This window comes from Rousettus aegyptiacus, unplaced genomic scaffold (genome assembly GCF_014176215.1).
Source record: "Rousettus aegyptiacus isolate mRouAeg1 unplaced genomic scaffold, mRouAeg1.p scaffold_m13_p_6, whole genome shotgun sequence".
NCBI lineage: Eukaryota > Metazoa > Chordata > Mammalia > Chiroptera > Pteropodidae > Rousettus > Rousettus aegyptiacus.
The window spans coordinates 35239508-35263377 of record NW_023416309.1 but is presented as its reverse complement, the minus strand read 5'-3'; the positions used below and the strand labels follow the sequence as shown (position 1 = coordinate 35263377).

The 23870-nt window shown below is 37.9% G+C and overlaps 1 protein-coding gene across 3 annotated transcripts in view; it reads right to left on the bottom strand.

Moving 5' to 3' along the window:
* Positions 1-23870, bottom strand: part of PLCE1 (phospholipase C epsilon 1) — a 284212-nt gene that overhangs the window by 248690 nt on the left and 11652 nt on the right. For all 3 annotated transcript variants that reach the window (XM_016164148.2, XM_016164151.2, XM_016164149.2), the window contains exon 2: positions 328-1887. In XM_016164148.2, coding sequence (XP_016019634.2) covers positions 328-1533 — 1206 coding nt within the window. In that variant the 5' untranslated portion in view covers positions 1534-1887. The remainder of the gene's footprint in view (positions 1-327; positions 1888-23870) is intronic.

The window sequence follows — 23870 nt, the reverse complement described above, 5'->3', positions numbered from 1 at the left end:
GATAATCAGTTGATGAAGTTTTCCCAGTACCAGGAGTTTCTGTCTTGTAATTTCACACACAGCAACCAGGAAATTTCCATAAATTCTCCACTCCTGATGACATATGTATGCATATTTTGTTACTTAGGTTGTTGCAGGGTTAACTCAATCCTGACAGCTACTGATCAGAGTATCTGTTAGATCTACCAGTTTCTAATAACTACAAATGCTTTACCTATGAATCATAATTTGACAGAACTTAAAATTTTCCATGAATGAGGATAATAAAAATTTGGATTTTAAAAGATCAAGCTTACAGAAATGATCAAAAGAAACTTTAACTCTTACCGGATACCACTGGGCTTCTGACAGACATTGGCTCCCATCTTGCCTAGTCACCACTGTTGACTGCCATCCCGTTGCTGCCCCACAAGGCAATGAGAGACCACTTCTTTTCTGATCAATGTAACTCCAAGCTGCCAGCCCAATGTGACCAGAAGGCAGAGTCCTCATAATTGCCCTTGTCCCTGTATACACAGATTTCTTAACTTCCCTGTCATTTTTACAAAATCTCCTCACTAACAAAGTGGACCGCTCCTTTTTACTTTTAAAAAAGTCCTCTACATCTTCACAGTTATCAGGGAAGTCTTCAAAATGGCTCAGAAAGTCCTTAGCAGATGGACTATCAGTAAAATCCTTTCTGCAAAAGCTGTCACTTGAACATACCACACTGGCCTTTTGGCAGGAACCTTCGCAGTACAAGTATTTGTCATTCAAGGTGTCACAATGATCACATTGCAGCTGGCCATTCTCATTATCACAGTTTTCTGCCAATTCCATCAGCTTACAAGTATATGCTTTATAATTTTTCTTTTGCTCCTCACCAACACCAGGCAGTGATACACAGTTTCCACAATCACCCAAAATCAAGTTATCTGATAGGGTACAGAAAGTGTCTGACATTCTTCTGTCAAGTTCATAATGAAAATGAAATACCGCCATGTTGCCATCAGGTTGTGCCTTGCCAGGCTCTATGGTTGCTGACTGATTGCCTAAGGCTCCAATGCCCATGGGAGGTCTATTCATTTCCAGCTGAATTCCAGGGAACACCTTTCTTTCCAGTGAAGAAGGGATTCCAGTTTCCAAACAGAGGCCTTCCTCTGTGAGAGAATCACACGTTTCATAAAACTGGCTCTGAGGAAGGCCATGCTGATGGTTTTCCAATATGTTATTGCAGTTAATGTTAGGGTCTTCCACAGAATCTGGTGTGTTTTTCTCCCAGCACTTTTCATTACTGTTTTCATCACCTATTATTTTCTCCCTTGCAATTGAGAGAATCTTTGGCAAGTTGCTTCCAGAAGATTCTTCTTTAAGTTTGTTTGGTTTTGAGATGGTATAAGATGGTATAGACCCACTCTGCCTAACAGTATGTCCCTTTGAAACACTGACATCCAGGACCTTGTCACTACTTTCATCTACAGCCGACTGAGAAGACACCACTTTTCTCTGAGTCGCAGGTATGAGAACAGAAGCTGCCATTTCTTCAGATGTCATCTTGACCAACACACAGGTTTTAGCTACCGCTCTGTTTCTCCTTCCTGGTGATCATGTCAAGATTTTAATAAAATGACTGGTTACTAAAATAATCTCAGATGTACAATTCCTCTAAGAAACAAAGTGATAGTTACTTTCATTCAGATGCATTAAGAGTCAAATAAATTTCTCCAGTTATAATTTCCTATTATGTGCAATATGTTTTACTAGATCAGGGTTTTAAGGTGGCAGATCGATTCTCTTTCCTCTGTTGTTTAAATCAATTATTTTGAAGATTTTTATTTGGGATTGCATCCTGCACCTTCTGATCCATCACTGACTTAGAATGATTGAAAAATCCAGTCTGAATGTCTCCTGTAAGAAAAAGAGATAATGTTAAACACTGTGGCACTAAATAAAAAATTTTAAATGAACTCATAATTCTAAGCTAATACAATATATGAACCAGTTTTACAAAAGGAGTTTTGCAATCAGAAGTTAGTTTTATAGTCATGGGATATAAAATACAGCATAGGGACTATAGTCAATAATAATATAATAACTATGTATAATGTCAGCTGGGTACTAGACTTATTGAAGGTGATCACTTCATAAGTTATATAAATGTCAAATCACTATATTATAGACCTGAAACTAATATATCGTATGTCAACTATAGTTGAAAAGAATTTTTCAATAAAAGATACTTAATAAAAAAGAAGTCAGTTTTAATGTTTTAGGTGTTTATTTTTCTAAATTAACATTTAAGAACTTCTGTTTCCAGCCAAAATAGAGTAAAAGGGACCAGTTTATCTTCCTGCCTTAAACGAGAAAAAAATAATGAAATGATGGTTTTCAGATATTGAACAATAGGCAACACAGAAGATCCCTGAAAGAAGAAAAAAAACCAGTGAGGTAAGCCCTATAAACATCCTAGCTTACAGCTTGAGAGTTTCTAGACTGCCAGGGAGGGACAAGAAACTTAGGTAGAACACAATGGTGTGCCTGATTTAACGAGAAAAAGTTGAGAGTTCAATGAGGCCGAGGAAGCTAGATCAAAAAGACACATTAAGTAGAGAGGGACAAAGATAAGAATGATAGCAGGCTTCTCATGAGAAATAATGAAAGCCAGAAGAGAATGGAGTATATCTTCGAAATACTGAAACGAAAAATGCTGCCAACTTAGAATTCTATACCCAGCAAAAACATCTTTGAAAACGAAAATGAAATAAAGATATTATATATACAAAAACTGCAAGGATTTATTGCTAATAAATCTGCATATAAAAAATGGTAAAGGAAGTCCTTTGGGCAGAAGGAAAATGATAGTGGGTAGAAATTCGTGTTTAAGCGAAGGAATAGAGTATGGAAAAATGTTAAATATGTGAGTAAATACAATTTTTCTTACTTTTTAAATCACTTAAGATAATTTGCCATTTAGAGCAAAAATAATAACAATGTATCATGGAGCTTCTAACAAATGGAGAAGTAAAATGTATGACAATAATATCACGACGGTCAAATGGATGAAAAGAAGGTGGACTGTTATAAGATTATTCTCTACATGAATTGGAATAATGTTGCTTAAAGGTGGGCTGTCATAAATTAAAGATGTTTATTATAAGCTCCAATGCAACTACTTTTTAAAAAGGAACAGGTAATTTCAAAATATTTGAATTATAAAAAAAAATTTTCCATTAGTAAAAAAGAAGACCAAAAAAGAGAAAAAGGTGAACAAAGAACAGATGTGACAAATGGGAAACAAATGGTAGATTTAAATCAAAACACATCTTTAGGCAGCGTGTCCAGCTTTTCCATTGTATATATACTTAACTCAAATATATATTTAATTCCCTCTGTTTCATTTGAATAAGAAATTATTCAAGTGAATGTTAGTAGACATAAAAAATTTCAATTTATGAAAGGCATTATTAAAAAAGTAATTTAGCCCATCTTTATTCTTCAGATTATTGAACTCTGCTCTATGCTGGGAAATGTGTAATGGGCCAGAGAGCCAGCACCTGCCTGCAAATCTACTAAGAAAGAGGGAAAATTGAACCAATTTCAATGCAATGTGATGAGTACAATTATAAATGATATACAAGGCACTATTGCCCATCATAAGGATACCATTCCTTTGTAGGTAAAATTGTCCTTCCCAAAGCAGTTTATGAATACTCATGCTCTGCCGTCAACACTAGATTTGACCTACTTTTGCCCATTGTCACACAGATGTTTCTCTTCCTCTACTCCTGTTTCTTCTTTTCCCAAAGAGTCAGCAACTACTTCTTTCCTTACGTATATGTCCCCTCAAGCACAATCATAAACTCTCACCTGCCTCCAGCATATGTAGGTCTTCACATCAAACAAATATTTCACAGGGAACAAACCAGCCCACACAGAGCAGCAACGCCTTGGTTCTACATCTTAACTTTTTCCACTTTTCACGTCCTCCTTTCAACTTGGTTTTTTTCTTATTTTCTTTGGGAAATGCCTCTATTACTTTTGTAGCTATATGCTCGATGTAAAACAATTCAAACAATGCAAAAATACAAAGGAAAAAAATTATTAACACAAACCCCACCACCCAGAGATAACGACTATTAATTCTTTGAAGGAATTCCTTCCAGAATGCTCCCTCTGCCTCAACATACAGACATATATGTACAGAATTTCACAAATACCAGATTATACTGTCCATGCTGCTTTGTACCTGCTTTTTAAAATTCAAAATGTGAACAATTTTTCATGTCAAGAACTATCTAGATAACTCTAATGGCTTACAGCATTAACTTGGTTTCAATATAGTTGCTATTTTTTTAGAGCAATTTTTCAAGCCAAAGCCTTCAGCCTGACAATTAATCTGTCCTTTCTCATCCATAAGGAAGGTGATTCAAGGTAGGTGCTGCTTAAGTCTTGTTCTAAGCACTTTGTAATTTTTATCTCATGTAATTCTCACTCAATCCTACAAGACAGTGTGATGATTTTGAAATAGGTCTGTAAATTCCTTGACACTCCTCCCTTCAAAAGGTGGAGCCTAATTCTCTTCCCTTCAATGGGGGCTGCACATGGTGACTTCTTCTTAACACATAGAATGTGGTGGAAGTAAAATAGAGAATAGGTCATAAAAGTCATTGGCGTTTCCTCCTTACTGTTCCTCTCTCGCTTGCTTTGGGGGAAATCATCTTCCATATCATAAAGAGAGGTCCCTATAGCAAGAACTGAGGCCTCCTGCCAATGGCCATTTGAGTGAGCCATCTTGGAAGGTGATCCTCCATCTTCAGTCAAGGCTTCACGTGACTGCAGCCGCAGTCTACATTTTGACTGTAACCTCATGAGTAACCTTGAGCCAGAAGAGCTCAGCTGAGCCCCTCCCAAATTCCCAACCCATAGAAACTGAGAGATAATACATATTTATTGTTTTGAGATACTAATTTTTAGGGTAATTTGTTGCACAGCAATAGATAACTAGTACAGACAAGGTCTGTCATTATCCATATTTGACAGATTAGGATAGAAAAGCTGTCACTTGCCAATGATCATACTGCTAGAAAACAGTGGAGTCAGGATTCAAACCCAAGAAACCTAACTCCAGAACCTATGCTCTTCACCATAGTTATACTGCTTTCTTTGCTATCTAGTCTGAAACCCAATGAGTTTGAATTCCTGATGATCACTGGTTTCAGAGACTCAAGGCTTCTGGGAAGATCTTTTATTTGAGTTTGTCTCTGGAAGACTGAGGTCTTTGTTTTGCCTCCAGCCATAATCAGGACTGAGCAACACCACAAAGAGCTGACTCCCTAAAGAACTGATGTGGCTCCATCTCATGTCAGTCCTTTATTCGACAAATATTTACTGAGCGTAAAATTAAATGAGGCAGGGATTTGCCCTTGATTTCCTGACAAGCTAATAAATCATCAGTTGAGGAGTTGTGCAAATGTGGCTATGATCTGGGTTAACACAGAGGAAGAGCAGCTAAATCAGATGGTGGGGATGAGGTAGCCATGATTGCGAAGGAAGGTTTCCTGGAGATGATGACGGAGCTGAGTTTTGAAAGATGAGAAGGAGTTGGCTAGATAAAGAGGTGCAGTGGGCTTTTTGGAGAAGAGCAAATGTGGAATCTCATATAGAGAAAGAGAAAGACATCAGCATCTGGCACTTTGGGCAAATATTTTAACCACTTTGAGGTTTTACTTTCTCTCCTGTAAAATAAGAAATAAAATCAGCTACTCCATAACACTGTGAAGGAAATGTTTTGAAAACCAAACATTCAGGAAAAATGTTTGTTATTCTATGCCTTGTAAATGTCCTGATGAGACGAAAGATCAACGTTCAGCAGCTCTGTTGTATCAGTGACATGGTGTTGAATTTACTTTTGCCAGATGTACACGCTCTGCTCACAAGATCCACTCAAATATGAATTTCAGTTCTATAACTGGAACTGCCTCACTGAATCTCTGCTATCTGACCATGAGATGGCTATATGATCACTTTCAAGTTATACTTTCCACTTCTGTAATATTGGGATGAAACACACATATTTCATATGAAAGCAGTGCCTGGCTCATCAATAAATGCTAATTTCTACTTACCTCCTCCTCTTGGGCAGCCCTACGTCATCTTTGAGGAAAGTTGTGTTAAGTTAGAGTTATAGTTACACTAGACTGTTGGCCGAAGGAAGGGATGACAAAGGGACTCTTCTTTTCTTAATGTGAACAGGTTTGAGAAAAATACTGAAGAAGAGCCAGACTGGGAGAGGTCAAAGAATGTGTAAGCTAAGAAGATGGCAAAACAATAAAGTGCTTGTCAAGATAGTATTTTTAAGTTAGAGATGAATTGGGGTGAATAATATGTCTGGGAAATTATTGGCTAGGAAGTACATTTATGGAGTTGCAGAGGGCATTCAATATCCTAGCCAAGGTAGTAAGACAAGAAAAATAAATGAAAGGTAGCAGAAGAATCAGCAGTAACACAGTAAGTTTTCAGCTTCTGGACAGGGGAACATCAGTTACAAATAACCTCGTCCATAAGTTTCCATGAGCTAAATCAGGGGCTGATCAACTATAGCCTATAGTTCTATAACTGGAATCGACTCATTGAATCTCAACTACATGACCATAAGATGGTTATGTGATCACCCTAAAGATATACTTGAGTTATCCAACTTGTATATACTTGAGTTACACAAGTTATACAATCAGGCCTGCTATCTATTTTTGTAACACAGTAACTGGCTACTCATTTATGTAATGCTTATGGCTGCTTTTGCATTACAATGATAGAGCTGAAAAGTTGTGACAAAGACCATGTGGGCCACCAAGTCAAAAATATTTACTATTTGGTTCTTTACAGAAAACATTTGCCAAACCATACTCTAGATAAATGGGTTAATGCAATGCCTATTTAGAGCCAAAAAACTAAGTGGGAACCAGGTTTAACAGCAACCTTTACATATTTGAAGAACTGAGATGAAGAAATAGGCTTGCTTCACAGTTTTCAAAAGGTAGGATCAGGGCCAAGACAAATAAATTACTGGGGAGAAATGTTTTGGCTTAGTCTGATAAAGAACTGCCTAACTTTTAGAGCTATTCAACAAAAGACAAGCTATCCTGGATGGCAGTCTTCTCTGGAATTTAAACAGAAAGAGGCACGGAATCAGCAGAACAGAATATGTGTTGAACAAATAAGTGTAAATGGATGACTACCTATAATGATTAATTATAAAAAACAATGCTTAATACTGATTGAGCCTGTGTCAGACATGTTCAAAGCAGATTATATATATTATCTCATTTAATCTTTATAATAACAATAACAGTAGGGTGGCAGACACTGCTAAACATCTCCCAAAATCTGTTATCATTTTCTTTAACAACAGAACCACTGAATTTTAGCCAAGCATATAGCCACTACTTAATCAGCCTCCCTTACAGCTAGATGTAGCTATGTAACTAAGTTACCGCTAATGAGACATAAGCCAAAGTGGTTTGCAACTTCTGGGAAGAGTCCTTGAAGAGAGAGGTTATGCCTTTCTCCTCCTCCTCTTTCTCTTTCAGCTGGCTGGAGGGAAGCCATGATACCAGGAGCCAGCCATATTAGACCATGAGGTGAACATGAGAATGGATACTTTGCATATCAAAAAAAAAAAAAAATCCTGAGTGACTGTTTCCGGAATTATATGGAAAGAAAAAATTCTATGTTGTTTACGCTCCAACTAATTAAGGTTTTCTGTCATTTGCATCCAACTTTTCCCAATAAAGGCGAGTATTAATATCATACCATTTTACAGATGAGGCTCAGAGTACTTGAATGACTTATCCAAGAGTCTAGAGCTGTGATATAACAAGCAAGCTGTATAGAAAATTCCTGCATTGGAGAGAAAATTATATTCATTAATTCCTAATATGTTTCCAATTTTATGTTCCTAAACCAGATGAAATCTTTGTGTCATAAAGAACCAATTAGAAAAATATTAAACACAAGCATATTATCTTTTCTGATTGTAGGTGGTGGAAGAGGGTGAGGCTTAATAACAACAAAAACTATTTTATCATATGACTGTCAATTATTTATCATATAACTGTTATATTCCACAGAGTTCAGAAGGCAAGATGGCCATAAACCAGAAGATCAATAAAGCTCTGATGGAGGGAGATTTGAGCTGGAACTATCCAGAGAGGTAGCAATTACCTGTATCCATAGTAGAGAAAAGAGACTTTGGATAGAAGGAAAGTGTAAAAAAGATGAAGTAGGAAAATACAATGTATAATGATTAAATAATCTGAAGTTCTTAAGAGAATATTTCATCCAATTAAAGAAAGTGAAAGTTGCTCAGTAATTTCACCATTGCGGAAAATAGAAATACTAGGGTAACTGTCAAAGCTGGTAACAAAACTTAATAGTCCTATTTGTTTCTTTACACTTAAAGGGTTTTATAGAGTCCCTTTGAACATCACGTATACGACAAGTAATCATGCCAGTTATTTACTTATGTGTTCTCTTCTGCAAAGCTGACTCTGGAAAGAGATTAAAGAAAATATTTTGTGTGCACAACCCTTTTCTCCCTTTCTCCCTTCCACATGCACACAGTGTGCACATTTGTAAGTGTATGTGCACATCCACACCCAAACCCTACATGATATGAGTCAGGCTTTACTCTTTCATCACCGCTGAATGTCTGCTGCTCCACTCCCTCCTGACCTCTTTTCTCTGAACTATTATCATGGAACTTCCATAACTAGCAAAAAAAAAAACAAAGCTTTTAAAATATTCCCAACAGGCAGTGGTGTACTAATCTGGGTGCTTTTCTAAAACTCCAAAGATTTAACCCTTCGTGACTTCTATTTTTTTTATTAGAAATGTTTCAGAATCTGAGCTGCTAGACTTGTGACCCAGAAAACCCAGATATCTTAATCTTTATTCTCTGTGCATATTATATAGCAGGAGTTTACAGGTGGATAAGAAAGTTACACAAATATTTTTGAACTAATACATTGATAAGACTACCAATGCAGTAAAATGGTCACAAAAAAATTTGATAACAAGTTAACTCTCAATTGTCAAATTCACAAAGAAGGAAATCCTCACTCTAAACATATTCTCTAAACAGCCTGCAAATCACCCCCTTCTCACAGAAATATGAGGTTAGAGACATTAGTAGAACATAAAAAGCTAAGAGTGGAGGCAAATAGGATTGTGATGTTCTAACAATCACAGTATTCCCTCTCCTTCACTGTAGTACAATCATGCCAAGAGATTCTGGAGTTCAGTGTGTGCACACAAGCCCATGCACACAAAGATGCATATTTTTGATAAGACAGATGAGTAGAGAGAAAGAAGAACAGCAGAAGATGGCATTAGGTGGCATCGGACCCTCCATGATTTAGTCCCAGTCTACTTTTTATAGCTTCATATCTGACCAATACCCTCAAGGAAAAGATATCCAGTTACATTGGTCTTTTTGCTATTTACTGAACCAGGCTAGCTCTTAATGCCTCTGTGCATTTCTATTCCCCTTGTTTGCTAACTCTACTAAGAATCCATCGTCCAGCTTAAATGGCACTGCCCTTGTCCCCCCCCTCCCCCGCCCAAGACCCAATGTCAGCACTAATTGCTCTCATCTGGGTTTCCTGTAGTTCTTAACATTTCACACCACAGCATGTCATGGCACACTATATTGCTGCTACTGATTATGTAGGGCCCCTGCATGGATTGAGAGCTTCTGAATAACCAAGAACTCGCATCTTTAAACTTGAGTTTTACAGATACTCTGCACTCTACATTCCTGGCACATTACCCAGGTATACCATTGGTCTCAAGAGACATTTAACTTTTTCCTTCCCTTTCATTGGTATTTGAGCCCAATCTTTGTCTATTAGGACATGGATTACTTAAGGACTTCCAGTCTTCCAAATTCCAACCTCCTTCCGTTTCAATGCATCTCAAACAATTTTAAGAAAAATCTTCCTCAGACACTATTTTTATCACATCACTCCTTTCTTTGAAAAGGAATAGAGCACCAAATTATCTAGTGTAGTAAATCCAAATCTTACCTTGATCCTCAAGAGTATCATCAATTTCTTTTTTAAAAAACTCCTGCAGGGACTTTGATTGGGATTGGCTTGAATCAATAAATCAATTTGGAGAGAAATAACATCTTAACAATACTGAGGCTTCTAACCCATAAGTAAGCATGATAGAGCTAGCTGGGACTAGTGCTCTGCCTCTCTCCATACACACACGCACACACATATATATGTGTATATATACACATGCATGAATATATGTACGTATATGTACACACACATCTATGTATATATACATATAACTTCTTTTTGCCATTTCATAACTGTTTTACTGTCATTTAAAAGCTTTGCATAAAATAATATCTAATATCTTCAGAGCTAACATTTAAGTCGAAATACCTTTATAATAACATTATTTTATATAAACATCTAATTGTATTTTTAAAATAAAATACTGTGAGCAAAATATGCCCTAGAATTAAATTGGTTTTAAATTGTGTTTAGGTAAAATAATACCTGTATGTTTATGGTTTCTATTAATCTGACATGCTGTGTGATAGCTGGGGCCCAGCAGCTGTCTCAATTGTAGGTGATATTTATATATGAACAAACTTAAAAAAAGAAAATTTTGCAGATCTTGGGGTAAGGGGAACACTTCTTGTGTATTTTCTGCATGTCACAGAAGAAAGAACTACTGTGAGGATCAGACTGTTTTTATAGCAAGTATGTCACTTATAGAAAGTCACACAGCTGAATTGCTTGTGCTCAAAGGAAGCAGAGGATGGTGAGTGTGTATTATGACCATGCTGTGTAGAGGCGATAGCAGAGCTGACCGACTGCACAGGCCCCAGGAGTCTACACAGGAAGGTCAAGTCATGCATGTTATTGCAATCTGAATATGAACTCTTAATAGATTATTAAAATAAATAATTTTCTCATAGTTCCTCAACATTTTTTTTGTTCATCTGGAATCTTTCATGAAGGGTTGGTAGCTGCAGAGCTACCAAGGCAGCTAGAACCTGAGAAGCTATGATCCCACAGAGCACAGAAGCCCAGAGAGTCTTACAGTTGCTGCAACTTTGCTCCACAATGAATTTACTGCTTTAAAATTAACAAAGAAGAAGCTGAAACATAGATTACAGGTTTGTTATGACCAAATATAACTCAGGAACAGCCATAGAGGAGAGATGCACAGGGCAAGGCATGGGGAAAGAGTGAGGAGCTTCCATGCTGAGTGTGCCGCTCTCCCCACATCTCCGCTTGTTCACCAACCCTTAAGCTCCACATACATCCTCTTTAATTTACCTCAGCAATATTTCGTATTTATCTATATAGAGGTCTTCCACATCTTTTGTTAAATTTGTTCCTGTGTTAGTGCTGCTATTGTAAATGACATTATTTTACCTTTCATTTTCTGGTTGTTTGCTACTAGTATGCAGAAATACAATTGATTATTGTATGTAGACATTATACTTATCCCTTGATAAATTCAATTATTACTAGCAGATATTTTGTAGGTGACTTAGAATTTTCTACATAGATACCGATGTCATCTACAAATAGTTTACTTCTTTCCAAAATGTATACCTTTTATTATCTTTTCTTGCCTTAGTGCACTGACTAGGATCTCCAATTATGATGCTAATATAAGTATGAAGAGTGCACATCATTGCCTTGTACTCATAGTATTCAATATATCACTATTTAATATGATATTTGCTCTAAGTGTCTTTAAATGTTTGTTATTAAACTGAGAATGTTCCTTGTATTCCTAATTTTCTGGAAGTTTCTTTTTATCACAAATGTGTTTTGCCTAATGCTTTTTCGGCATTTATTGAGATGACCACATAATATTTCTCCTTTTATAGATTAACATGGTAAACTATATTGATTTTCAAGTAGTAAAACAATTTTGGAAATTTATATGAAATGTAAAGGGACTAGAGTAGCTAAAATAATTGTTAAAGGGAGAATAAATCGAATGACTTATATAACCTAATTTCAAGACTACTACAAAACTATAGTAATCTTGATAAAGTGTTACTGGCATACAAATAGAAATTTAAATCAATGAAACAGAACAGAGTCCAGAAATAGTCCAAGACATATATAGTCGATTGGCTTTCATCAGAGGTGTGAAGGTAGTTCAGTGGGAAAAGGACAGTCAATAAACAGTGCTGGATCCAAATAAAAAAATAATGAACATCAACCCCTACATCATACCATACACAATAATTAATTCAAAATGGATTATAGACCTAAACATAAAATCCAAAACTATAAGACTTCTAAAATAAATCAGAAAAATTTTTGAGTTTGAGATACAAAAAAATGTCTTAGACAAATTACAAAAGGCATTTGACATTTAAAAAAAAAGGTTAAATAGATTTAATTGAAATTTAAATCTTCTCTTTCAAAAAAATCTCATTAAGAAACAAAAAGGTGGGACACAGATTGGAAGAAAATATTCACAATACATATACTGAAAAAGTTCTTGTATCTAGAATATAAATTTTAAAACTCATAACTCAATAAGCAGAAAACAACCCAATTTTTAAAATTTTAACCATTTTTTTAAAAAATGGGCAAAAGACTTAACAGACACTTCACAAAATTATGTGAATGGCCTATAGCAAATTGTGACATATCAACAAAATTTCTGTATAAAGAAACTAAATCCCTTCCTCATATCACACATACAGTTAAAATGGCTCATAGTCCTAAATGTAAAAGCTAAAATTGTGAGTTCTGAAAGGAAATATAGGAGAAAATCCTTGCAACCATTAAAGTGTCTATTTCTTAGAATGAACACAAAACACAAACTATAAAGGAAAAATAATTGAAAAACTGAGCTTTATCAAAATTAAAAACATCCATTCTAAGGCAAGCCATAGAATGGTAGAAAAATGTTTGTAATATAAATATTTAACAAAGAGTTTGCATCCAGAAATATAAAGAACTCTTAAAACTCAGTAATAAAAAGATAAATGACCCTATTTTTAAAATTGGGCAATAACTGAATAAGCACTTTACAAAAAGAAGAAATATAAATGACCTACAAGATCATAAAAAGATATTCAACATCATTAGTCATTGGGAAAATGTTGATTAAAATCACAATCGATAGCACTTCATTCCCACCAGGATGGCTAAAATTAAAATGACAAGTCATCTCAAAGTTGATAAGAATGTGGAGCAACTGAAATATTGTGGTGAGAATACAACATGGCAATGCCACCCTTCGAAAATGGTTTGGCAGTTTCTTATAAAGGTAAACACACATTTATCATACAATCCAAAAATCCCACTCAGAGAAGAAAAGTAGAAGCATACATCCACAAATGGACTTGTGTACAAATGTTTATATCAGCATTATTCATAAAAGCCCCAAATTAGAAACAACCTTAAAGTCTATCAATAGATGAATAAACAAACTGTAATTTCGATCTCGCCTCTGCCACTTAATAGGCTGACTTTAAACAATTCACTTAACCTTGCTAAGGCTTAGTTTCTATTACCTGTAATATAGAGGGAAATAATAGTTTCTCATATAATCCTCACGAAAATCGTATGAAGTGGTAATCCCTCAAAATTTAGTGTCTTTTATTCTTATCATTATAAAAACCTCTCCAGAGTCATTATAAATTACTTCCTGACATAAGACCATGTTTATTTCTTTAAGTCATCTTCCAGTACAATAATGATAAAAGCTCAGTAAATATTTGCTTGCTTATCGGTTTGTGTAAAACAAACCAATTGTATGTTAATATGTGTTATTTGTACTTTAATATGTGTGAGTTTTCTTTATGTCACCCAGTGCAGACAGCTAAATGATTTTTTAAGTTTTACAAGTTTACCAGGTACTTAGTACAAGTGCAAGGCACCACATGACTTTATAAGAAGAGAAAAGCATAACCCTGTCTACAGGGAAATTATTCATTAGTATAGCCATAAAAAAAAACTAAGGATACAAGCTAATATAATAAAATACTTAATTTGACAGCCTAGGCAGTTAAAAAGTGGGGTGTCATTCAATAATGTATGTACAAATTGTGCAGTAGATGAAGAATGAAGATAGAGATGGTGAATACCATCATGGACTCAAGTCCTCAGCAAAGACTTCCCAGAGAATGTCATGGTATACAAGAGGACTGTGTCCTGGGAAGTGATTCCAGGGTGAAAACAGAGGAGAGAGGGTGTCCTGGCTGTTTCTTGGAAGGTTGTAAATTGGGTTGGCATGTAGAAGCTGGCCTTGCTAAGCATAGTAGCAGCAAAAGCAGTAGAACCTCCTGGACAGGTGCTGAAAAGTCCTCATACAGGTCAAGGCAGCATATTTTGGAAGCCTTGCAACAAAGCAGAAGAGAAAAGTGGGAAGGACCCAGAAGGCTTCCTTGAAAGCCTTATATTACCCATTCCATGCATCAAAAATATACCAGGTTTCCTCAAGCAGCCAACTGCCATGACTTAGCTAGAGTAACTATAGCTCATGTTACAAACAATTTTAATTAATTGTTAGGCAGGCAGCATCAACACACCTATTCACTAAATGTCTTTTTCAAACTGGTATTTTACTAGTCATTCTTCAATTAATGTAATTGTCTTTCCAAATTAAAAATACATGTGATGAAAACTAACTCACTTTGGATGAGCTAAACATAATAGAACTGCTCTACTACCCTAAAACATTCTCCCATTACAGTCTCTCAGTAAAACGATCCTGATTTAATCAAAATAAGATATGATTCAGTTCCTGCAAACTCTTTTCTTCATGGCTGTGCTTCCTGCACTCCCTCCTACCTGGGTCCCCCACATCTAATACCTCACCTACATTTTATCATCACACCAAGAAAAATGTTTTCCAGACTAAATAACTCTCCAGTTTCATGGGAGTTCCCCAACAAAGCATTAGTATATGGAAAGCATTTTAAATCCACATATTTAATATATAAGATGGTCATTTCTAGCCATTAAAAAAAAATATTTACATTATTTTCAACACTAGCACCAATGAGGATCCTTAGAGGTCCACTGGTCAGCAAGCTTAAAAAATTATTCCTGTTTCTCATGGATGCCCACCAATAATATCAAATTCTGGTTAGAAGACCAAGCCAACAGCTGACTCAAACTGTTGATGTCATTCTAATATCTTGTTTTCGGTAGAGTTCAAAATGCAAATAGAACACCTCGTTAAAACTCAAAGTTCATTTTAGCTATGCCTCTGATTTACCACTGAGAAGTCATCATCCAAAGGAAGAGAAGGAATATTATTCATATTTTTTACTCAATTGAAAAAATAATGAAGCTAACAAGTTTTTTGGGTGCTGGTGTTGTTTAATTTAAGTTTATTTCATCTATAATCAATACATTGGTATTTTTGCTATTTTTCAAGCAGTGTAACCCAAAGTACAGAGCTGTTTGCTGAGTCCACAATCTGAAGCAAGCAGGGTTGCTCTGACCTGACAGAGCAGCCTTCAAGCCATTCCTGAGTCTCTGACAGAGGGTAGTATGTAGGAGTAAGGGGGACCCAGGGAGCCTGAGAGATATGCAGCTGAAGGCAAGGAGCCATGATATAGCCAATCTCAGGATCTGGACATTGTAGGCTCCTCAGTACACAAATTACGCACATGAACCAGATAGAACTATACTTGGTAGGTGTGGTTGACTTTTAGTATCATTATGTCATTATTTCAAACATCAGTTGTGATTTATTATGATAAGTTTCAGGGATAAAAAAAATAACTGAAAGCAAACTTTGGCAAGAGTGTTACACCACATTCTACAGTGACTGTTTAACAAATAACACCTGTTACTTTTTTCTGGTTATAAAAGTAATGCATTTACTATAGAAAATTTGAGTAAAGGCTGAGAAGTATAAAGTAGAAAAGATAAGGTAAGATAATTAGGTAAGTCCTAATTTTTTTATTACTTCTTTCCAGTTTTCCCCCTATGAATGAATATACATCTTCTACAGAATTGAAATTATACTTATATCCCATTTTGGTCCGCTTTTTTTGTTTACTATTATATTGTCTAAAGGAATAACTTTTGGACATATTAAAATCTACATAAACATCAATGATCCCTTTCCCAGTGTTCTAAATGTTATTTTAAAAAAGAGGTCATAAAAAATTATATGGCCTGCCCCCCTAAAATCACGCATAATGTCACCAGTTTGATATATTTGTAAGCATTGCCCCATCCTTGAAGTATAACAACTTCTAGATTGCTCAGTCTTTCTTCCAAGGTCTAGTAAACCAAAAGGTTTGATTCATTCATTCACTTATTCAACAAATATTTTTGAACACCTGTGATATGCCAGATCCCATGCTAGACACCAAGTATAAATGATCCATAAAACTACTGGGTCTAGTAGAAATTTATCAAAGGTCTATTTGCTAGGTTTAGGTGATATTCTATGATATTAAACCAGGACAAACAAAGCCAGGTTTAAGGGTGATCTGATCAAAACCAGCCTCTCTAATCCACTAATTTCACACTCGCCTCAGCAAGAATGGTGTAGTCTTCTGTTTCCTGAACCTGCCTATTCACCCCTACTTCTGTGTCCTGTTCATTGCTCCCGAAGCTCCTCCACCTTCCTTTCTTCAGAGCCATATTCTATTCAGGAAGCTTTTCTGACCAATGACTGTAAGTCTTACTCTCAAACTATTACTGCACTAACCATCCAGAACATTCTTTAGACTTTAACTGCCCTCGTTCCCAAGTGGGGAGATGGAAAGTATCCAGGACATGGCCAAAGCCTCGTCTATTATTTCCCACAGCTAAGTAGTACATGCATTATACTACTAATCACCTAATCATTCTATTCAGGAATTTCTGCATGTAAATCCATCTCTGAAAAGATTTTTCAATAATAACATTAAACCTTCTCAATTGCTGCAGGCATATGCTTTTTTCTGTTGTGACTGGTAATCTTGGTTGCTTTCCCGCAGTGGAATGACAGCTAAAGATAAAGCACTTCTGAAAGAGTACAGTTTGATTCACTTTACCCATAATTAAGAAAACATAACTACTGAAAAGCTCTCTTGGGCCACTTCACCTCCTCTGTGCTACATCAAGACCTGAGATCTTCCATGCAAGGCTCCGACTTGAGCACCTCATCTGTATAATCTTATTCAATCTTACAGCAACTGTGGTGAGGTACTTACTATGATCATAATTCCCAACATAGATAAGAAAACAGGTAAAGAAAGAGTAAGTATTTGCCCAGATGTATTCACCTAGCCACTGGTGAAATAGATATTCAAACCCAGGCAGCTACCTCTCCATAGCAAGTCTTTTCTGTCCTGGCTAATATTCTTCCCATGAGGCTGAAACTAGTAATTCTCACATTTACATCAGCATCAGAAACACACGGGGGACTTGGTAAAAATACACTTGCTTGAGTGCTAGCCCAAGAGGTTCTGATTCAAAAAGGGGAAGGGACATCTGCATTTTTAATACACGCCACTCCGTACTCTTAACCAGGTGATTCTGGTACCAACTGTATTGAGACTAAACAGATATTCTATTAACAGAAGGAGACTTTATTGATCAGGGTTGCGGCGGGGGAAGGCTTTTGTAAAATAACATTTATTTCTCCATTACCCATGATCCAACAAGGCTTTAAAAAAGAAGTGGCAGGAAGTTGTTGAATGGGTACAAAGTATCAGTTTGGAATGATGAAAATGTTCTGGCAATGAGTGGTAGTGATGGTTGCACAGCCATGTGAATGAACGTAATACCACTGAACTGTACTTAAAATGGTCAAAATGGTAAAGATATGTATATTTTACCACAATAAAAATAATGGCAGAATGCTAATCTCTTAGCTGCCTTGGGGAAGGTGTCTCTGACATACCCTCTTGCTGATATGGAAAGAAGTGAGGTTCAGCCCTAAGGGATCCCTTGGGAAAGGGACAACTGAGAGACACAGGTAAAGCAAAGTTGGCCCTCAGGTGGCCCCTCTTCAGCTTTGGGCTGGCTGTGAGATTGCCTCGCGCACGTAAACATACTTTATCCCTGCCTGCCCACAGCTTGTCCCTGACATACTCATTGGTGTCTATGATGGTAGAAAGAAGAGAGAAGCCAAAGGGACACTGAGGAGCCTTCTTCAGGGCTCTAGGGCTAGCTCCACCTTGGACTTCCGAAAAGTTACCCACTTCCCTCAGGTGTAATGTGGTCCATTCCTTCTCACCTTTCGAATTTCAACTCATGTCATCTCCTCAGAAAGGCTTTGCCTGCTCTAAAGCAGCTGCTCCTTCCCCACAACCCATCACTTCCCGTAATACTACCCTGCCCGACAGTCTTCTGAGCATTTACCACCACTGGAAATTACATTATTTATTTGTACACTAGTTACTTGTTGGCTTCCCTTGACTAGAACCACAACCCCTGAGAGTTGGGAATGTGCTGGTTTTGTTCCCTGCCATCTTCCTAAGGTCTCACTGTAGATATAGCAGGAACTCAATACTTGTAGAATAAATGAATCAGCCTCATTTATTCCACTGTGTCTAATCAGCTCATTCTACCTCCCAAGGTGATTTGTATAAAAGGTCAAATGAGGTTAGGTGTGTCAGGGTGCTTTGAAAAAGGGAAGACTCTACACAAGGTGGGGGAGGCAGTTAGGAGTCCCTGAGGGCTTCAGGGGGCCTCTTCCGTGACCTTCCCACAGTGGTGTGAGGCCCCTCCTCACTCCTCCACTCCTCCTAGGCAGAGACTTGTCTGGAATCTAAAATAATAATGCCCCACTCTGCAGACCGTCCAAACAGAATGCAAACAGATTATTTATGACAAGGTAAAGCCTCTAAGTGAGTTTTCTCCATAACGAGGCTCAAATAACAAGATGCTACTTAGGAAGTCAGGGATCTGCTAGGAGGGCAAACCTAGAAGATGAACTTCGAAGGAGATCCCTGCCCCAGATCGGTTGGGTTAACAGGCATGAACTCAGAGCCTGTGTATTCTACGTCTGGGCTCAAGACCAGATTGAGAGAGAGAGAGAGGGGGAGAGAGAGAGAGAGAGAGAGAGAGAGAGAGAGAGAGAGAGAGAGAGAGAGAGAGAGAGAGAGATAGATGACAGACTATCACAGTGGAGTGGGGGAGACAGATACTGAATTGAAAACTCAAAGTCATGAGGTGAATCTGGCCTGGAGGTAGTCAGGGAAGGTGTTCTAGAGTAACTGGGACCTAGTCTGAATTTCAAGTACACAGAAAAGAGGGCTGGGGGAAGAGTGAGCAGCCCAAGGAAAGGCACAGAATGGAAATACCAGGTGTTGTGTTTAGGGAGCTCTGAGCAGTGAAAGCATTGGGTAATTATTGCTGGAGTATGTGGTGTCCCAGGGGACAGGTAGTGGGGCCAAAGGTGAAAAAGGAGGCTGGGCTATGTACCCAGAGAGGTGGGTATTACACACTCTCCCGCAGGTAAGGAATCAGAGCTGTGTTTCAGACTCATTTCCGTGGAGGCTGTGTAAAGAGGAGCCCACTCACTGGTTTACTAGCCCAGAGGGCCAGTCTAGTTTGGCTGGGAGTGGAAACAGGTGAAAAGAAAAAGATGAACCAGACTTCATGCTCCAAGCAGGGAGCACTTGAGTTGTGAGGGGCTAGTCTAGGGGAACTAGAGAGAAATACCAAAGGAAGAACTTTCCCAGCCAGACTCGTGGTAACGCTGGAGGACATGGGTTGTGTATGTCATTGATTCAGGACTGCCTGTGAAATCTGCATTCGGCCGTCTTGCCCTGGGAGGCTACAGCTTCCTAACAGTCTGGCAGAGGTGCACGGTTGCTGAGTCAGTGCTGAACAGAGGGAAGAGGAGAAAGAACCAGTGCAACGCCCTGCATTTTAGCCCAAAGTGGAACCTCCTCTGAACCCTAAGTGAAAGCAGCAGAAAAGAAGGCGAATTAAGGCCCTGGTGTTTTGCCTCAAGTATTTTTGCCCCAAATTTATTCATGAGACATGCTATGGTTTCAAGAATCAAAGGCAGGAAAACCAGAGATAGAGAGAGAAGGAGGAGGAGGAGGAGGAGGAGGAGGAGGAGGAGGAGGAGGAGGAGGAGGAGGAGGAGGAGGAGGAGGAGGAGAGGGAGGGAGGGAGGGAGGGAGGGAGGGAGGAATGGAAAGACGGAGAGGCAGAGAAACAGAGAGAGACAGAGATTGCCTTGGGATAAAGCAGGTGCAGAAGAGGGCTCCCCTTCCTTTCCTTTCCTACCTGTCCTTTAATGGAGCTGCCTCAATCCCATGCACTCAGAGAAAAGGAAACAATATATAGTTTCTCACAGATGGGATATATTTTCAAAGACTCCTAGGTGAAAAATTTAAACTCTGTATAGTAATTTTGAATGTATTTGTTAAAAAAAAAAAATGTTCTCAAACCCAACCCATCTCTCCCCAAATCAATCACTCCAACTTTGGTTTGAACCTGGGGATCTAGGTGCAAGTCCCCATCTCATTAGCATACATGCACTATTTCCCTTTCTCCCACTGATTCCAGTCCCTCCAGTTTAACGGTGCTGAGAGAGTCCTGACAAGGTTAAACATAGCAAGTGGCTGGGCCTGACACAGAAATTCCCGGTCATAAGGTCAATACAATCTCATATTAGTAGTAGACCCCTACTGGGTGAGAGGCAGTAGAGTACACTTCAGTCATCCACCTGTGTTTCCATCCTGCAAAATCTAGACGAATAGTTCCGCCTCTCTCATCTACTTCTGCATCCCCACAAGGAATAAGATCCCCTTTCCCTACGCCACCACAAGTAGCATTTTCTGCCTGCCTTCTCCCTTAGGTACTTCTCGTTGCCTCTAAGAGCTTGTAAACTCCTGGTTTACTATTTACCAATATATCCCAGTTTCTGCTGGACAGTCTCCTACACATTGCAAACAATCAATACCTGTAGGATAGACAGACACAAAAACAAGGAAACAAGGTATATTCTATCAACAAGGGAATGATTAAATAAAACATGGTACATTCATATCCAGGAACACAACTTTTTTGTTTTTTATGACTTAGAAATAGATAAAGTTACCCGGAAAGAGTTCCAGAACATATTGTTTCATTTTTAAAAATAAAAATAAAAAGGACAAAACATATTACAAGCTCACTTACATAAAACACACACAAAAATATATCTTTATGTGTATTTGTATGTATAACTGTATAAATATATAGAAAAAAGTTTGTAAGAACATCTACCAAAACTAGTAACAATGATCACTTCTAAAGAAGAAAGTCGAATTAGACAGGGATTGAAGAGCTTTTACTTTATCTGTAGTGTTTACATTCTTCGCAATCAAGAATGTATTGATGTATTACTTTGTAATTAAAAATAAATCAAAAATATAATTTTTATGATTTTTTTTTCATCCTGTAGAACTTTGCTTTAATGAGTTAAAAGATAGCAAGGCAATGGAACTAGTCCCACTTGGGCAAGGGTTTGTTTATCCTTCTTATCTCAAGTTAGAGCCAACAATGCTAATGATTCTGAACAGCACTGGCCACTCCCTGGCCATCCCATCCCCTCCCACCTGCGGCTTCAACTATCACCTCTCTGTGGATGACTCCCAAATGCCTCTTTCCAGACACAGCCTCTCCCTGGAGCTACAGTCCTTACTTTCCAGCTTCCTGTTGAATAGAGCCAACACCCCATGTACAAAACCAGACTCTAGTCTTCCCTTCTCTCCCTAATTCGATTCTTCGCCTAACTTCCTCCTTCCTATTAACTGCCACATTCTTTTTCCCAGGAACTCAGAAAGGAAATTTCCTAGTCATCAATAATCCTCTTTAGCCACCCACCCACCCAGTTAATTGTCGTATACTGATGAGTTTTTTAAAAAGTTCTTCCTAAATGTTAACTCCCTTTTGTTGCTATTGACACCACCCCAGTTCAGATCCCTTCTGTCCTTCAGCTAGACTGGTGGAATTGCTTCTAAATGGTCTCCTTGCCCCTGACTGCTTTGAGCCACCTGCTGGATGCCTGACTTCCCATTTGGTGAAGGCCCAACATTCCAGCCTGTTGAGGTCATTCTGAGCCTCCATTCCATTACCTATTGTATTAGCTATCTTCCCAACTTTGAGTCATCTGCAAATTTGGGAAATAAGACTTTATGCCTTCATCCAAGTATCTGATAAAAATGTTACAGTGGGCTGAGCCAAAGACAAGCCTCTAGACTACAGATCTCTTTTTCAAGAGAATACAGAGTTTATCACTGGAGGAAAGAAGTAACTTAAAAAGAAAATTAGTTTTAGATAACTTTTCATATACCACCTCATTTATACCTTACAGCAATTCCTGGTACAAGGTATTGTTATTCTAATTTTAGAGGTTTTTAAACTGAAGTTGAGAATGATTGTGAAATGCCTCTCAGCCATTCGGTGGTAGAGTTTTTATTTGAACCCATGTCCGTTGATTCCAGAACTCATGGTTTTTCTACCACACCACTGGAACCTTTCATGGATCTTCACCTTCTAGAAGATAAAACACACACCTCTTAATTTGCATTGAAGGCCTTCCACATTCTGGCTTTAAACCTATCTTTGTAACAGCAGAGACTATACCATGTGTCAAACTCAATTATAATGTTTTACATGCTTTATTTCATTTAAACCTTACCACAAACCTATGAACAAAGTACTATAATTATGTCTATTTCATGATTCTGATATTGATGCATCCTGAGATTAAAAATAGCTTTATCTATAAAAATCTATAAATCAAAGATTATCTCAAAATAATTTTTAAAAAATAGCTTAATAAAGTTCACCCAGCTTGTAAACAGCAAAGCTGGATTTCAAAATGGGGTCTGCCTGACTAAAAAGATATTTAGGAGATAGAATGGATAGGAAGTTCCACTCATATAGTCAATGAATGTGTATTTATTGAGCACCTCTGTCACAGGCTCAATATTGTGCTGGAGAGGAAGATAATGAAAGCGAACACCAACAAAATTCCCTGCCCCGGACTTCATGGAGCACACGCTTTATTAGGAAAGACAGACATTAAAATGGGAGGTAGCAGATTGCAGAGAAACCCCCAGTGCTAAGAAACCACGGACTGAGTGGGGGTGGCCTCAGATAGGTGAGGTTTCTTGTCTTGGCAAGTGGGTTGATAAAAGTTCGTTTCATTGTGATGGGGAGCATGGGAGAAATAGGTTTAGGAAAAGACTGAGTTTAACTCGAGACACTAATCTTGGCGAGATGTCACACAGGCAGCTGGATAGCAGGCAAGACCTCAGGAGTGAAGTGTATGCGGCAGAGAGGCCTGGAGTCACTGATGTAAAGGGTAAACTTAACTCATGGACATGGATATCAAAGCTGTAAGGAACCCCAACATAAAAGTGGAGCAAAAAAGAAAACTCTGCCCACCGGGCCAACTAAAGCTCTCTTGTCAACAAGCCTTCTAAGGATTGGTTTACCTCTTCCCAGAGAAACACCTTTCCATCAAGCCACACCCTGCCTCAATCAAGCCATTGCTCTGCACCAGAAAACTCCAGCCCACAGCTCCCTCTCCTGGACTCAAGGCATTTAACAGCTGGCCCAGGACACATTTCGGTAAGGGTAGAGAAAATTTCGGGTATTTGTGTACTGTCTCACTAATAGGACTGAAAGATGTTTAATGGCAAATCCTGGGTATAAAATTAGGAACGCAGTCAACATACTCTTCTTTACATAACCAACCAATAGTACTCAATTTCAAGAAGAGCAATAAAGCGATAAATCGGTAGAAGAGCATTTATATGAAATAGTTACTCCAGATGAACTTGAATGCCTTCAATACAAAAGCAACCCATGTCCTGGGCATTCTCCCAAGTTTTCCCCTGAGCCTCTACCCTGAATAGAGCCAGT